The sequence below is a fragment of the Cherax quadricarinatus genome, chromosome 71, assembly GCF_038502225.1.
Source record: "Cherax quadricarinatus isolate ZL_2023a chromosome 71, ASM3850222v1, whole genome shotgun sequence".
Classification (NCBI taxonomy): Eukaryota; Metazoa; Arthropoda; class Malacostraca; order Decapoda; family Parastacidae; genus Cherax; species Cherax quadricarinatus.
This window is the reverse complement of record NC_091362.1, coordinates 23,406,905-23,424,420: the sequence shown is the minus strand read 5'-3', so window position 1 is coordinate 23,424,420 and position 17,516 is coordinate 23,406,905. Positions and strand designations below refer to the sequence as shown.

The following is a 17,516-nucleotide window of genomic DNA, read 5'->3' as shown; positions in this document are numbered from 1 at the left end:
TTCTTGAAAGGTAAACATTGATCTGATTTGATCAGGAGAAAGACTGGACTACTGTGCTGAAATACTCTCTGGTGTCTGGATAGTGTGTGTGCACATTTTCTCTTGCTTTATTGCTAAGAATGTCAATGTAATATGGCATGTAGGTAGTTTAGGTATTTTAGCATCCAGAATCAAAGAATACCAGAAAAGCAATCTAGAGCAGTAACTTGACTGAATCTGCTCACACAGTACCTGCAGAAAAATAAGAAAGGCCCAACATCATCTTTTTCTGTAAGGGTATGTTTACATACATGAGTGACTGTATCATACCTGTAGCTTTCTTGGAACCTGCCAAACTACTGATGCACTAGGACTCAAGTCCAGTGCAGTCACACTCCTTTGTGAAGTAACGTGCTGAGTTTCAAGTGCAGTCAGTCATTCCGTTAAGGTTAGACTGGCATTTTTCGTCGTTTTGTCAAGAGTGTTGCGATTTTTTGTGTAACAATGAAACCTGAAAGAACAGTGAGTGTGTGAAATTGTATTTGAAGCTTGGTAAAACGGCTAGTTAAAGTCACAAAATACTTAAGGAAGCATTTAGTGATGAATCAATAGGTCGGACAATTTTCTCAGTTCAAATCAGGACAAATGTCAGTTGAAGATGATGAACACTGGTCATCCATCACCATCAAAAAACAAATGCCAACACTGAAAAAGCGAAGAAAACTATTCACGAAGATCATTGTCAGAGTATCCAGGACACTGCAAGTGCTGTAAGAATTTCTAATAGGTCGTGTTAAAGCACTTGAACCTAAAATTTGAACATGAGCTGAGTGGCTGCAAAATTTGTGCCCTACTTACTGACTCAAAACCAGAAAGACCATCACTTGGAAATTTGTTAGGACGTCAAAAACAAGCCGAGGATGCCTCTGCTCACACGACAATGTCTCCAGCATTTTCTGGTCAAAAACAACATAGAGGACATACCCCATCCTCCATACTCTCCAGATCTAGCCACTGTAACATCTTTCTCTTCCCAAAAATAAAAATGGCACTCAAGGGGCATCGTTTTAACAATGTGAGGAGATTCAGGCAGAATTACAGGCCTCGTTGGACACCATTAGGAAAGAAGAGTTTCAGAAATGTTTGAAGAAGCGGTAGAGGCACTGGGATCACTCTATACTCTCTCAGTGGGAGTACTTCAAGAGACAACTTCAACTAGGTGATTAGGCAAACCTATATATTTTTTCATGGCAGTCTAGGAGCTTTTCGATAGCACCTTGTATATATGCTGTGTGTAGTGCAGGCTACTGAATTGTACATTTATTGCTTGAAATATAGATGGTGTTAACAGAATAATGTACCTTGATGGTCTTCCCCAACAGCTCAAACTGGCGGATGAAGAACGCAAGGGCAATGTGAACCAGGCCAAACTTATGACTAAGTGGAGGGAAGTGTTGAGGCAAAGTAAGACTTCCACCCTCACCACCCAGCTGAAGGTACACCCTCACCACCCAGCTTCAGTTACTCCCTTCATCATCCAGCTTCAGTTACTCCCTCACCACCCACTTTCAGATACCTTCATTATACAGCTTCAGACACACCTTCATTATCCAGCTTCAGGCACATCTTCATTATCCAGCTTCAGGCACACCTTCATTATCCAGCTTCAGGCACACCTTCATTATCCAGCTTCAGGCACACCTTCATTATCCAGCTTCAGGCACACCTTCGTTATCCAGCTCCACCTTCATTATCCAGCTTCAGGCACACCTTCAGCACTCAGTTTTGTGTATACAGATACTGGTTCTACACACAGGTGTACACTGAAGTGCACATGTTCTTTTCTGCAGGAATTAAAGACACGAGTGGCAGAAACAACTAAGCAGCAGGAGCGTCTGATCCATCTTCTGTCCTCCCAAGTGAACCAGGCACAATATCAGAGAACTCGGGCTGCTCACAACCATCTCTCGGCTGTCCACAAGCTCACAGGCGAGTATCCTTACATCCAGCAGTTACTCTTGTTAGTAAATTTGTCAAGGAAATAAAAAATTTACTTAATGGTGGCCTGGTGGCTAACGCTCTCGCTTCGCACGGCGAGGGCCTGGGTTCGATTCCCAGCCAGAGTGGAACATGGGGCATGTTTCTCTCCACCTGTTGTCTATGTTCCCCATCAGTAAAATGGGTACCTGGGTGTTAGTCGACAGGTGTGGGTCGCATCCTGGGACACTGACCTAATTTGCCCGAAATGTTCAGCATAACAAGGGGCTTTCTATATAGTAGTATGTCATTGATGTCAGCTCAGCCTGTATACCATGTACATATACTTGTAGTAAATAAAGATATTATTATTATTATTATTATTATTATTATTATTATTATTATTATTAAAATGACTTTTAGGTTACATATAAGCAATAGCATCTTTATTATGCACTCAGTACCCATTCTCTGGGTGGTAGTCAACAGATTACAAATACATTGTGAGTCCAGGGACTGGGCAGCAAAGTTTTGATAGCTAAACAAGTTACAGTGGCAATTATTATTATAATCATGGGGAGCGGTAAACCTGTAGGATTATACAGCGCCTGTGATAGGGGGATGGAAGGTACATATTCAGGCTCAATTCAGGGAACTGGAGCATAGATCCAAATCCCTAGATCAAGAGCCCCTCACCAGCATCAAGGAACCTCCCTTGAGGGGGATACAGTGGTAATGAACTGTTTACATGTTTATTTCTGGTCACAATTGTAATGAGTTATTTATGCAGACATTAATTAGGTCTCTCTGTCTGTCTCTGTATCTCTCTATCTCTCTGCCTGTTTCTCTCTCTCTCTCTCTCTCTCTCATATACACAAAGTTGTTATACAGCCACATCAGGAGGAAAACAACAGTCAAGGATCAGGTAATCAGGTTGAGGAAGGAAGGAGGGGAGCTCACAGGGAATGACCAGGAAGTATTTGAAGAGCTCAGCTCAAGATTCAGGGAGGTATTCACAGTGTAGACAGAAAGGCTTCCAGCAAACCAAGGTGGTAGAGTGTTGGGGAGAGGAGTGGGATTAAATTATGGTGAATCAAATACAAATTGGGAGTTCTGTAAATGTAGAATGCACAGTATTAAGAGAGAATGTTTTGTGTAGTGAGTAGGTTTAGGTCTTTTAAGTGTGGGGAGGGTTGTCTAGTAGTTTACTGTATGATCATTCGCACTGCAACGTTTTGTTGGGTTATTATTGGCTTTAGGTGAATTGATGATGTGGATCCCCAGGCACAAATATCATAGGTGAGGTCAGGGTAGATCAGTGAATAGTATAGTGTAAGTAGTGCTGTTTATGGTACAAAATAATGTATCTTTGAGAGGATGTTATCTGTTTTTGATACTTTTTTTTTTTGTTATGTGTTGGATATGGGTGTTGAATTTCAAGTTGCTGTAAAGGTGCAAACCCAGAAATTTTTCCCGCATTATGTTTAGCAATGAAGGTATTGTTAAGCATAATGCTTAGACCCCACTTGCTTTGCATCCAAACATAATATAGAAGGTTGTGTAAGTTTATTAGCAGTCATCCATGTTGATATTTTTACAAGTTCTTCACTAACAATAGTGTTGAGTGAGGCAAAATTAGGGTGGGAGATGACAAAAGTTGTGTCATCAGCAAAGAGAATAGGTCAAAGTTATTGCAGTATATATTTGGAAGATCATTGGTATATAAAAGGAAAAGTAGGGGGCCAACAATGCTTCCCTGCAGTATGCCAGTGTCCAGAGGTCTTGTTGTGGAGGTTGTGTCCTTAATAGCAATGTATTGTTGTCTATTATTTAGGCAAGACTTGATTCATGCAAGTGCATGGCCTCTTTCCAGAATAGTTTGTAAAATACCACTGTGGATAAAATACTTTGACATTTCTTGAACATTTCTGAGCGAGTTGAATCTGAATTCATTAATTTTATCGTATTCCAGCACATAATGATGCAAGGTGTGACAGTTGTCCATCAGGCACACTTTACATTTCATTTGGTCTGTATCTAGTGGTGGTGTTTTAACCTCCCAAAGATACTTGTATCCCAGCCAGAGAAGGGCAATAGACATCTAAGAGTTTGCTAATTTTGTTGGATGCACTATTGACATGTGGCTCCTTCTGCATGATAGAATAATGACAGATGGATTGACTGGTGTCAGTCTCCCTCATTCTTAAGTTCATTTGAAGTTCTTTTCGTATTATTGTTCTCAAGCTGCTAACTGATAGCCCAAGATTGTAATCTACTCCCTCTTTGAAGGTATATAACTCAGCCAATTTATCAGTTCTATCATGCATCTGAAGACCAGTGTGAGATGGAATCCACGAACGGTGCACTCCAACTCCACTGTCCACAATCCTACCATACCTGTCTGGCTTCTGACATAAGCATGCCATAATTTATACTTAAGGAGTTGAAAGCCTTTAACCCTTAAACTGTCCAAGCAACTTTACGTTCACATGCATAGTGCTCCAAAAGTAAATCTACGTTTTTTTACATATTTTCGAATATAACAAAAAAACGTAGATCAAAGTTTTTTTACACGTTTTCAAATGTAAAAAAAAAAAAAAGAAGATCTACGTTTTTTTTACATACTTTCAAATGTTGAAAAAACGTAGATCTACGTTTGGACAGTTTAAGGGTTAAGGATGATACAGAATCATTTACAGTTTAAGTGTCAGTCTTAGATATATGGATGCATTTGGGTGCAAGGAGTATGGCAAACACATCATTAACGGGGTAGAGGCCCAGTTAGTGATGTGTGCTCCAGTTTCCTAATGAGAGCCATCATTATGCTCTGTATGACAACAGTAGCACTACTAGCTGCACCAGTGGATTGGTGAAGAGAACCATCAACATAAATAATTTGTGAAAAAGTGTGCTATGTGACAGTCATCAATACAGTGTCAATATTTATTATTATTATTGTTAATTTGAAGGAGGAGGAGTTTGGTTGTACAAGTGCCTAGTAATTGGTCAGGAAGTGTTCAGAAATACATAAGATTATATGAGTTGGAAAAACAACATTGTTATAAAGGATTGTGTGCACAACTGACTACTAAAACTATATTTAAAGAAAGCATTCACAGTACTAGATAATGAAGGATGAGATTGCAGAGTTGAAGAAACAATTATAATCATAGTTCGAGAGTAGATACCGATGAAGGGCTTTTGATCCAAAGAATTGTAGCTGTCCACCCCATTCTCTAATTGCTCCATGAACCTCCTAATGTTAATTGATTTCACTTGTTTGATTATATATTTGGAATTAGTTATTTGTAGCTAAGGGAGAAGGGCTAGGCTCTCAATGTCCTGACTTTGGTATTTAGGCAATCATAAAAAATTCCAAAGCTTGTAGTTATTTAGAGAAGTACACTTTTGATAATACAGGACTTGTTGTGTGTTTGTTGGCAGAGTTGCACGAGGAACATGTGGAAGTGTTAAATAGACACATGCGGGCAGACGAGGCACAGGTAGTAGGTAGCCAGGCAGCAGGGACAGAAGACATGGCTGCTACACACCTTCACAACCTTCGCCGCCTCTCTCTTGTCAGCCAGGCTTCACACAGACATCACAACTTTACTGAGAGGGAAGAACTGGCAGCCTTCCACACCACCACCACTCACCTCACTACTCAGGTCTGTGTTCTCATCACCACATCCACCACCCTCCAGGTATACTCCAGGACTTCACCACTCAGGTTTTGTCTTTCTTTTTTTTTTCAGCACACTGACCATCTCCCACCTGGGCAGGGTTATTGGAAAAAGAAGAAACCACTTTCACCATCAGTCACTGTCTTGCCAAAAGCACTGACATCACAAATCAGATGAACCTCTAAACTGCAATATGCTTCCTTTTCCCTCAGAGTGAAGATGCCATACTTTCGATTTCCTACAAACTGATTTTCCACATTATCCTTAATTCTTTAATAATTCTACCATATACTTAACCTGGCATACTCAGCAGGCTAATATCCCTATAATTCTTACATTATCTGTTATCCCTATTTTCCCCTATATATGCTTTCTGCCAATATCTAGGCACATTTTCCTCTTCCAGGCATTTATTGAACAAATGCACTCATGTTTAACATTTCTGTCTTGATTCCATGTATCCCAGCTGCATTACCCTTTTTCATTCCACCCATTGCCTCATGCTCACATCTGGCTCTTCCTCACTTCTAAAAGATATTATACCTCCCTGCATAATGCATGAAATCACTCCCTCCATCACTTCATCAGCATTTAACAGCTCCTCAAAATATTCCCTCTATCTCTCCAATACCTCCACTTTTCCCTTTCATAACTCCCCTCTTTTGTTTTCAACTGTTAAATCCATTTGTTACTTAGGCTTTCTGAACATGATCTCGATCCAAAAAAATTCTTACTTTCAGCAAAATTTGTTAATAAAGCTTCATCCATTCTCTCATTACCTCTCCTTTCACACTCCCTCACCCCCACAGAGAGAGAGAGAGAGGGGGGGGGGAGGTAGGTAGGTACATAGGTACATGTGTGCTGAAACTTATGTACCAACTCTTGTACCGAGGTGTGTATGCTGAGACACGTACATTTACTGAACCATGTACTGACACACTTTCCGAGATATGTGTACAAAAATGTGTGTACCTAGATGTGTGCACTGAAAAAATTCCTTTCCTGGGGTGTGTGGGCAGCACAGCTGGAGGAGGAGGTAGCAGCAGCACGAGTGGAGAGGGAAGCTGCTCTGGAGGAAGCATGGGCAAGGCTGGCACTCTCTCTGAGGGATCACCAACAGCACACTGCTTCCCTCAGGGACACCTGCAACCACCTACAGCAGCGAGTGTCGAATAACCACACGAACCTCACCAGCATCAACAATGCTATTATGGACATGCAGGTGAGTATTCTATCACTTATCCTCATCAACAGTTATCAGGTTATTTGTGATCCTTAATGCTTCCTCAGTTTTTGTGATTTCCTGTTTACTTTTATCATTATAATAATCATAACTTAGAATATATTGCTTAACTAGATTCATATGTAATAATAGATATGGATAATAATCTTCTTTCAACACACTGGCTGTATCCCACCGAGGCAGGGTGGCCCAAAAGGAAAAATGAAAGTTTCTCCTTTTACATTTAGTAATATATACAGAAGGGGTTACTAGCCCCTTGCTCCTGGCATTTTAGTCGCCTCTTACAACACGCATGGCTTACGGAGGAAGAATTCTGTTCCACTTCCCCATGGAGGTAAGAGGAAATAAACAAGGACAAGAACTAGAGAGAAAACCCAGAGGGGTGTGTATATATATGCTTGTACATGTATGTGTAGTGTGACCTAAGTGTAAGTACCAAGACGTACCTGAAATCTTGCATGTTTATGAGACAGAAAAATGGATACCAGCAATCCTATCATCATGTAAAACAATTACAGGCTTTTGTTTTACACTCACTTGGCAGGACAGTAGTACCTCCCTGGGCGGTTGCTGTCTACCAACCTACTACCTTTAATGGATAATAATGTTTATACTATAATAATATAGGTGTGTCATGCTTATGTGACTTTTAAAAGGTAATACATCACAGGGAAGCAACATATTCCTTGTAATTTCCTTGTATAAGTAAAGTGGAATTTATTCTTATAATGGGATACAAAATTTCTCAAAAAACTAGAGCCAATTAGGCAAAACCAATGACATATTCAGAATCAGCACCACAAACTTACTCTAAAATCGGTGTAATATCATTGACCCGAAAATGAGTATTCAACAGAGTAATTAATGTACGCCTCCTAGTGTGTATTAAATCCCACACAGCAGGGAAGATTGATAGAGGTTGACCAATTTTTGATTCAGTCTGCCTGAATGAGGTATCAGGATATTCCACCAATGTAATAAATGGGTAAGTACATTAATTTGTTATATGAAATTATGTGCTTAATAAATATAAAATTATAGATCAAATAAAATACTTAAATCAGTCAAATCCACTTCTATTCTTAATTATACAGTCTACTAAATGGTAAGTCTACTGATGTAAATTTTTATAATAAATATACAGGAATCATATGTTCCTAATCCAAGGTCCTGAAGTTATTTGAGGAGCTGAGACAGTGGACAGTGAAGAAGGGACATTGCAACCCCAGTGTTCCTAAACTCCCACAAGTCTCCAAGATACATCAGCATCAGTAATTTACAAATTGTTTTCATGTCAAGAGTTCTCCCAGGGGGTGATTATAAGGTTAATTCGAGATTGTGTTGTGGTGAAAATCCCCTGCTTAATTTCTTTCTTTCTTTCAACAAACTGGCAGTATTCCACTGAGGCAGGGTGGCCCAGAAAGAAAAACAAAAGTTTCTTTTTTTAAATTTAGTAATTTATACAGGAGAATAGGTTACCATCCCCTTGCTCCTGGCATTTTAGTTGCCTCTTACAACACGCATAGCTTACGGAGGAAGAATTCTGTTCCACTTCCCCATGGAGATAAGAGGAAATAAACAAGAACAAGAACTATTAAGAAATTAGAAGAAAACCCAGAGGGGTGTGTGTGTATATATATATGCTTGTACATGTATGTGTAGTGTGACCTAAGTGTAAGTAAAAGTAGCAAGATGTACCTGAAACCTTGCATGTTTATGAGACAGAAAAATGGACACCAGCAATCCTACCATCATGTAAAACAATTACGTACAGGCTTTCGTTTTACACTCACTTGGCAGGATGGTAGTACCTCCCTGGGTGGTTGCTGTCTACCAACCTACTACCTAGACCCATATAATTTATAACAATTATATTCACTTTTTTATTGTTGCATAGATATATTTATTTATATAATGAATATACAGTATATCTAAATTTATCTCAATATTTTCCATTTATTGTTTGTGTGCCCATGGGTGAGCAGAGTGAGGTAGAGGAAGTGCGGAAGCAACTACGGCAGGTAGAGAGGCCATCAGCTGCAGCCCAGGAGCTGCAACAGTTGAAGAAGACAGTGATGGTATTGCGGGCAAGCTTGGCTTCACATTGTATTGCTCACAGGACGCTCATCAAAGCCATCAACAGGAGGGGCTACAAAGCCAAGATGGTAAGGGATAGAGGGAGGGAGGAAGGAGGAGGCAGAGAAGAGTTAAAGATGAGAGTTGAGCTGAAAGTTTGTTATACCAGGGTCTCTCGGGGGTGGGGTGGGGGGGGGGTGAGAGGTAGCTTTGTGTTGAATGGTTTATTTTATCTGAATGTAGGGTAGTATTTGTGGATTGCTCTGTTGGGACATATTTCTCCTCATGGACTATCACAGACAACAACACATGCTCATAAATGGCACACTTTCAACTAACCAACCAATTAATATAGGTGTTTTCCAAGGCATTATCCTGGGCCCCTCCTCCTCTTCCTATATACATATCAGTGAATGGTATCCATCATCTTAAGTCTGTGGTCTCTGTTGATGACATAACCACAATTTTATCATGGTTTGTCATACCCTGACTTTTAACACTAGATAATGTTAGGGTGTTCGGGAGAGGGGTGGGATTAAATTTTGGGGAATCAAATTCAAAATGGGAATTGACACAGTTACTTTTTGCTGATGATACTGTGCTTATGGGAGATTCTAAAGAAAAATTGCAAAGGTTAGTGGATGAGTTTGGGAATGTGTGTAAAGGTAGAAAGCTGAAAGTGAACATAGAAAAGAGTAAGGTGATGAGGGTGTCAAATGATTTAGATAAAGAAAAATTGGATATCAAATTGGGGAGGAGGAGTATGGAAGAAGTGAATGTTTTCAGATACTTGGGAGTTGACGTGTCGGCGGATGGATTTATGAAGGATGAGGTTAATCATAGAATTGATGAGGGAAAAAAGGTGAGTGGTGCGTTGAGGTATATGTGGAGTCAAAAAACGTTATCTATGGAGGCAAAGAAGGGAATGTATGAAAGTATAGTAGTACCAACACTTTTATATGGGTGCGAAGCTTGGGTGGTAAATGCAGCAGCGAGGAGACGGATGGAGGCAGTGGAGATGTCCTGTTTAAGGGCAATGTGTGGTGTAAATATTATGCAGAAAATTCGGAGTGTGGAAATTAGGAGAAGGTGTGGAGTTAATAAAAGTATTAGTCAGAGGGCAGAAGAGGGGTTGTTGAGGTGGTTTGGTCATTTAGAGAGAATGGATCAAAGTAGAATGACATGGAAAGCATATAAATCTATAGGGGAAGGAAGGCGGGGTAGGGGTCGTCCTCGAAAGGGTTGGAGAGAGGGGGTAAAGGAGGTTTTGTGGGCGAGGGGCTTGGACTTCCAGCAAGCGTGCGTGAGCGTGTTAGATAGGAGTGAATGGAGACGAATGGTACTTGGGACCTGACGATCTGTTGGAGTGTGAGCAGGGTAATATTTAGTGAAGGGATTCAGGGAAACCGGTTATTTTCATATAGTCGGACTTGAGTCCTGGAAATGGGAAGTACAATGCCTGCACTTTAAAGGAGGGGTTTGGGATATTGGCAGTTTGGAGGGATATGTTGTGTATCTTTATATGTGTATGCTTCTAAACTGTTGTATTCTGAGCACCTCTGCAAAAACAGTGATAATGTGCGAGTGTGGTGAAAGTGTTGAATGATGATGAAAGTATTTTCTTTTTGGGGATTTTCTTTCTTTTTTGGGTCACCCTGCCTCGGTGGGAGACGGCCGACTTGTTGAAAAAAAAAAAAAAATTTTTTATAACACACCAGCTGTTTTCCACTGAGGCAGGGTTGACCAAAAAAGAAGAAACACTTTTACCATCACTTACTCCATCACTGTCTTGCCAGAGGAGTGCCAATACTACATTTCAAAACTGCAAATATCCCCACCCCTATAGATAATGTTAAACTAAAAAAAGGTTTACACCTGGATGATAGCAAATATATTCTCTGTTAATAAAGGTAAAACATTCTTCAGTACATATATAATTTATGGGGATAGACTGTGTCCACAATTAAATATTAAAATTAATAAATTTAAAGTAGAGAAAAAGGTAAAGATAGTTCCTAGGTCCATGTAAAGATAATAAGTTAAAACTTAACGCACATATCCAGCCCGTATAAAAGAGAATAAAAATCTGTAGGTTTACTCTCCAAAATGTTCTATTATTTTCTCTATTCAACTAACACTACTTCTCTCATACATACCCATATCTCACTTGCAAAATTTGTGCCTAGGGTTGTGCCTCAAACCAGTCATTACACAGCAAAATACAGCTATTTAGAATCTTCACAATCTCAGTGAGGCCACACACTGTCATTATTTAAAACCTAATCAGTATTAATACCATGTGTGAGCATGTTGTCATATGCGTGGGCATGTTAGATAGGAGTGAATGGAGATGAATGGTACAGGAGGGCCCCACTTATACGGCGGGTTAGGTTCCAGGCTACCGCCGTAAAGCGGAAACCGCCGTAAAGTGGAACACCCTTTTTTTCCACTTACAAATGCATACAAACACTAGATAACAAGTTTACACTAACATATATTATGTTAGCAATAGAACCAGGCATCAAAAAAAACAATAAAAAAGTACAATACACACATAGTGCACTCATTACTTACCTTAAAATATTTATAGTCTTAATCTAGGGTGAGACAAGTAGTATTTATTGTAAGAAATCAAGTGTGGTATGTATGGTAGTCAGCCAGGCTACCATACCAGGCCACCCCACCCACACATACTATTCTATGATATTTAAGCATCCCAGAGCGATAAAATGTATATACAGTTCACTCATTACTTACCTTAAAATATAGGGTGAGATGAGTAGTATTTATTGTAAAAAATCAAGTGTGGTATGTATGGTAGTCAGCCAGGCTACCATACCAGAGAGAAAGAATGAGTGCATGAGAGAGGACAGGCGCAGAGTTATGTAAACAAACCAGGCGAAGGTAAGTTTTGTAAACAGTGTACACGTCTGGTTTGTGTACAAGTTACATTGTGTACAGGTTGTCTCTACATTGATACGGTAGAATAAATAAAGAAGAACACTCCCATTCTCATGTAACATCATTTTGAGAAGAAATGATGCTCTGAGTGAAGGCAATGGAAGTAAGTCACTCTGACTTTTTTGGGTTATATTAGGTTCTCTACACATATGTTGTTATGTATTTATGTTATGTATCGTGTTTATTATATAATTTTGAAAAAAATATCACGGATGGATTAATGAAAATGTGTATATTAACGTAATATACAACATTTAATGATACACCGAGCTCAGACAGCGTAAACAAACAAACTGAACAGGTTGTGGACGATCACTCGGTCAGGCGAAATAGACGGTATTAATACGTGTCCAGTTTTAGTTCATTCATGTACATTTGTAAGAGTTTGTGAAACTTTTACCTTATAATATTTTTATTATTATTATAATAATTAAATCACGAAACAAATACTCTTACACTGTGTACAAGTTAGTACAGAATTATAGCTATAAAGTGAAGGCATACGAAAGGAATATTTTTCTACAGTTATCCCTAGTAACAGGTGAGTTTACCTGGAGTTTACCTGGAGAGAGTTTCGGGGCTAGAGAAAACGTAATTCTTCCGACACTTCTACAAACCGTTTGGTAAACATCTCATATATATTTGTATAAATTTTTATACTGTGGGTGCATGTATCATGTTTGTGTGTTACATAATGTGTTTCTTATATAATTTTGAAAAAAATATCATAGATAGATTAAGGGAAATGTCTATATTAACGTAATATGCGACATTAATGCGCCCAAGAGATTATTATTATTATTATTATTATTGCATCAAGAGTAGAGAGACTTAGTGATTTTAATGTGTACCTACATGCCAGCACAGTGTGTAAGTTTATTTAGGTATAGGTGTACACAAGTTTAATTATCAAGTACAATACATATAAAATATACAATAACTTTAAAACACTTGAAATTTTGGAAAGTTTCCAGACATAATAAGGAGATGTGCTCAGGGAGAATGTAAACAAACTCGGTGGGCAGCTGTGACCGTATTAGAAAGACAGGTGGGGGGAGCCGTATAGCGAGTTTTGGTCATAATTTGAAATGTCCGTATTAGTGGAACGCCGTAAAGCGAAACGCCGTAAAGCGGGGCCCTGCTGTATTTGGGACCTGATGAGCTGTTGGAGTGTGAGCAGGGTAATATTTAGTGAAGGGATTAAGGGAAACCAGTTATTTTCATATAGCCGGACCTGAGTACTGGAAATGGGAAGTACAATGGCTGCACTTCAAAGGGGGGGTTTGGGAAATTGGCACTTTGGAGGGATATGTTGTATGTCTTTATACGTATATGCCTCTAAACTGTTGTGTTCTGGGCACCTCTGCAAAAACAGTGATTGTGTATGAGTGAGGTGAAAGTGTTGAATGATGATGAAAGTATTTTCTTTTTGGGGATTTTCTTTTTGGGTAATCCTGCCTCGGTGGGAGACGGCCAACTTGTTAAAAAAAAAATATTACTGTTCATGCTATATCTTAAAAATACTACACCATGATGCTGACTCTGACTTCGTATGCTTATTAGAAATTTGTAACACAACACACATGCATCACACTCAAAACAAGTAACTCGTATTCCTCATGCTTGCTTCTTTATAGAAACTCACTGCCAATAAAAGGGCAAAAAATGTGGAATAATTTGCCAGATGAATTAAATTTTTTAAGTTAATGAATCAAACAATCTAAAAAAAAAATTACATGCTTAATGTATTTCTTCTTCTTCTTTCAACAAACTGGCCATATCCCACTGAGGCAGGGTGACCCAAAAACGAAAAACAAAAATTTCTCTTTTTAAATTTACTAATGTACAGTGGAACCTCAAAAATCGAACTTAATCCATTCCAGGAGCTAGTTCTAAATTCGAAAAGTCTGAAATTTGAAATTTCCCATAAGAAATAATGGAAATACAATTAATCCGTTCCAGAAACCCAAAAATATTCACACAAAAAATACATTTTATAGAGATTAATTACAGTTTTACACAAAACAAATACTATAGTTTTTAATTATGTATAGTAATACATATAAAATAACATTTTTACTTACCTTTATTGAAGATTGGTGATGGCATCTGGAAGATAGGGAGGAGGAGAGAGGGAGTTGGGGTTAGTGTTTGGAAGGAGAATCCCCCTCCATGAGGACTTCAGGTAAAGCCCTCTCTGGGGTTACTTCCCTTCTCTGTCTTTTAATGCCACTAGGACCAGCTTGAGAGTCACTGGACCCCTGTCTCACAAAATAACTGTCCACAGTCCTCTGTTTCTGGCACCTCTTTAACATTTCCCTAAAATGGGACATGGTTCTGTCACTGAACTTGTTGCAAAGATGGCTTGTTTCAGCTTGCTCAGGATGGTACTTCTGCACAAACATTTGGACATCATTCCACTTAGCACAAATCTCCTTAATCTTTGAAGAAGGCACCTCATCCACTCCCTATATTAACACCTTTCGCAACATCAGCTTCTTTGATTTGTTCTTTCTTTGACAGGATAGAACCGATGGTCGACTTGTTTTTCCCATACATCCTGGCAAGCTCAACAAATCTCACACCACTCTCATACTTCTGTATTATTTCTTTCTTCACATCTATGGTATTTCTCACTTTCTTTACCACAGGGGTACCACTAGCAAGTTTCTTTGGGCCCATGGCAGCTTATTTCACAGTCCTACAAGCACTAAACACAACGAAATAATCGTAAAATGTGTGAATGAGAGCACAGGTTAGTGTTCACTCAAGCATAAACAAAGCTAGACTGCTCATGGCGCCTGTGTGGGGACGCGGACAGAGCGGGCCGGCAGACAGGTCCCGTACCCGGCAGTCCGAAAATAGGGGCACGTTCGATAACAGGGACACAGTTTGTCTGAAAAAATGGTCCTATTTTCGAAACGTTCGATATGTGATACGTTCGATTTTTGAGGTTCCACTGTATACAGGAAAAGGGGTTACTAGCCCCTTGCTCCTGGCATTTTAGTCTCCTCTTACGACACGCATGGCTTACAGAGGAAGAATTCTGTTCCACTTCCCCATGAAGAAAAGAGGAAATAAACAGAACAAGACCTAGTAAGAAAATAGAAGAAAACCCAGAGTGGTGTGTATATATATATATGTTTGTACATGTAAGTGTAAGTAGAAGTAACAAGACATACCTGAAATCTTGCATGTTTATAAGACAGAAAAAAGACACCAGCAATCCTACCATCATGTAAAACAATTACAGGCTTCCGTTTTGCACTCACTTGGCAGGATGGTAGTACCTCCCTGGGCAGTTACTGTCTACCTTCCTACTACCTAGGATTATGCAATTTTAGTGTTTTTATATACAGTACATATATAAATTTGTCCAGCATATTTTTTATTTTGTTAGTAAATAGTATTAGTCCTAACTTAATAAATCTACTTGAAATGCTACCCATAACTGAGCTTTTCATTGTAAGAGATATAATGCACACTGTTAACCTGCTATTGTAACTCAAAAGTAACTTCTTGGGAAATATAGTTATGATTATCATTATTATCATCACTTTTTCTGTCTGATAATTGAAAGACAAAGACCACCCTCTCTTCCCAGATCAGTGGTTCCTGTCCAACACATCATTGCTTTTTGCAGCAATTGGAGGAGACACTGAAGGTGGGGCGAGCAGTGCTGGAGATGGTTACTGCTTGTGACCGACTTGAGATGCATCAAGATCGCAACATTCCCTTCTTGCCACCACCACCCCCGCCCATTCTTGCTGCTGCCACTGCTGCCGTTGGCTGTCTGCGGACCCGCTTGGCAGCTCCTGTACCTCCTCCTTCCCACACCCTCATCAGTCTCAGTCAACCACAAGTAACATCTGCACTCCAGGGTTCCCTGACCCAAGTATTGTCTACCCCAGAGTCCCTGACCCAAGTCCCTACCCAGGTGTGATCCCCAAGGTTCCCTGATCTGAGTGTGGTCCCCAAATGTCCCTACCCAAGTGTGGTTACCCTGAGTTTGTAGCTCCAGTGTAGTTTTTCCAAGGTCCCTGACTCCAGTGTAGTTTCTCCAGGGTCCCTGACTCTGGTGTAGTTTCCCCAGGGTCCCTGACTCCAGTGGAGTTTCTCCTCGGTCCTTGACTCTGGTGTAGTTCCTGCAGGGTCCCTGACTCCAGTGAAGTTTTCCCTGGGTCCCTTACTCTGGTGCAGTTTCCCCTGCATCCCTGACTCCAGTACAGTTTCCCTTGAGTTCATGATTCCAGTGCAGTTTTTTCCTGGGTCCCTGACTCCAGTGTAGTTTCCCCTGCATCCCTGACTCCAGTGCAGTTTTCCCTGGGTTTATGACTGCAGTGTAGTTTCCCCAGGGTTCCTGACTCCAGTGTCATTACCATAGGGTCCCTGACTCTGGTGTACATCTATAAATACAATAGATTTAGTGTAGTTTATAGTGGCTACTCCAAGGTCAAGAGACAGGATCAAGAGCTGGGTCTCCTTAACAAACTGACCTATATGAGGTGCATAATTATTATACATTTAAGCATCTGCATGCTTTTCCTTTTTCTTGCCCTTTCCCTCCTTTGTCTTCTTTTGTCTTTTAGTTTTCTATTTTGCCTGTTGCTGCTTAGCCTTTTCCCTTTACTAAGTCACAAATTAACCTATCCATCCTTGGCTTTCACAGGAACTAGAAACACAGGTGGGGCTGTCGACAGAAACAGATGAAGGCTTGGGTGTTTCTCTGCCATCCTCCCAGGAGCCAGCTGTACCTACAAGAGTGAGTTTGTCTTAGTTCATCATGTGAGTGTCGATATCATTCTGTAGTGCAACTGTGTAGATATCAGTCTGTAGAGTGAGTGCATAGATATCATTCTGTAGTGCAAGGGTGTATATATCAGACTGTAGTGTGAGTGTGTAGATATCAATCTGTAGTGCGAGTGACCAGATATCAGTCTGTAGTGAGAGCATGTAGATATCAGTCTGTAGTGTGAGTGTTAAGATATCAGTCTAGTGCGAGTTTGTAGATACTGTATCAGTCTGTAGTGCGAGTGTGTAGATATCAGTCTGTAGTGAGAGCATGTAGATATCAGTCTGTAGTGCATGTGTAGATGTCAGTCAGTAGTGCAAGTGTGTAGGTATCAGTCTGTAGTGTGAGTGTGTAGGTATCAGTCTGTAGTGCGAGTGTGTAGGTATCAGTCTGTAGTGCGAGTGTGTAGGTATCAGTCTGTAGTGCGAGTGTGTAGGTATCAGTCTGTAGTGCGAGTGTGTAGGTATCAGTCTGTAGTGCGAGTGTGCAGATATCAGTCTGTAGTGCAGTTGTAGATGTCAGTCTGTAGTGCGAGTGTGTAGATATCATTCTGTAGTGCAAGTGTGTAGATATCAGTCTGCAGTGAGAGCGTGTAGATATCAGTCTGTAGTGCATGTGTAGATGTCAGTCTGTAGTGCGAGTGTGTAGTTATCATTCTGTAGTGTGAGTGTGTAGAAATCAGTATGTAGTGAGTGTGCAGATACATATCAGTCTGTAGTGTGAGGGGTGTGGGTCTCAGTCTGCCATGTGAATATTTGAGTCTTTGCCATGTGAATGTGTAGGTATCATTTCATCATGTGTGTGT

General features: G+C 40.0%; 1 protein-coding gene across 6 annotated transcripts in view; it reads left to right on the top strand.

Annotated features, from left to right (window-relative positions):
- LOC128700396 (dynein regulatory complex subunit 2) overlaps positions 1-17,516 on the top strand; it is a 55,396-nt gene that overhangs the window by 10,721 nt on the left and 27,159 nt on the right. For 5 of the 6 annotated variants that reach the window (XM_053793598.2, XM_053793595.2, XM_053793596.2 and 2 more), the window contains exons 3-9: positions 1,362-1,475; positions 1,830-1,968; positions 5,401-5,624; positions 6,664-6,861; positions 8,868-9,047; positions 15,524-15,781; positions 16,589-16,681. In XM_053793598.2, the coding sequence (XP_053649573.1) occupies positions 1,362-1,475; positions 1,830-1,968; positions 5,401-5,624; positions 6,664-6,861; positions 8,868-9,047; positions 15,524-15,781; positions 16,589-16,681 (1,206 nt within the window). The remainder of the gene's footprint in view (positions 1-1,361; positions 1,476-1,829; positions 1,969-5,400; positions 5,625-6,663; positions 6,862-8,867; positions 9,048-15,523; positions 15,782-16,588; positions 16,682-17,516) is intronic. The other variant, XM_053793597.2, reaches the window with a different exon arrangement.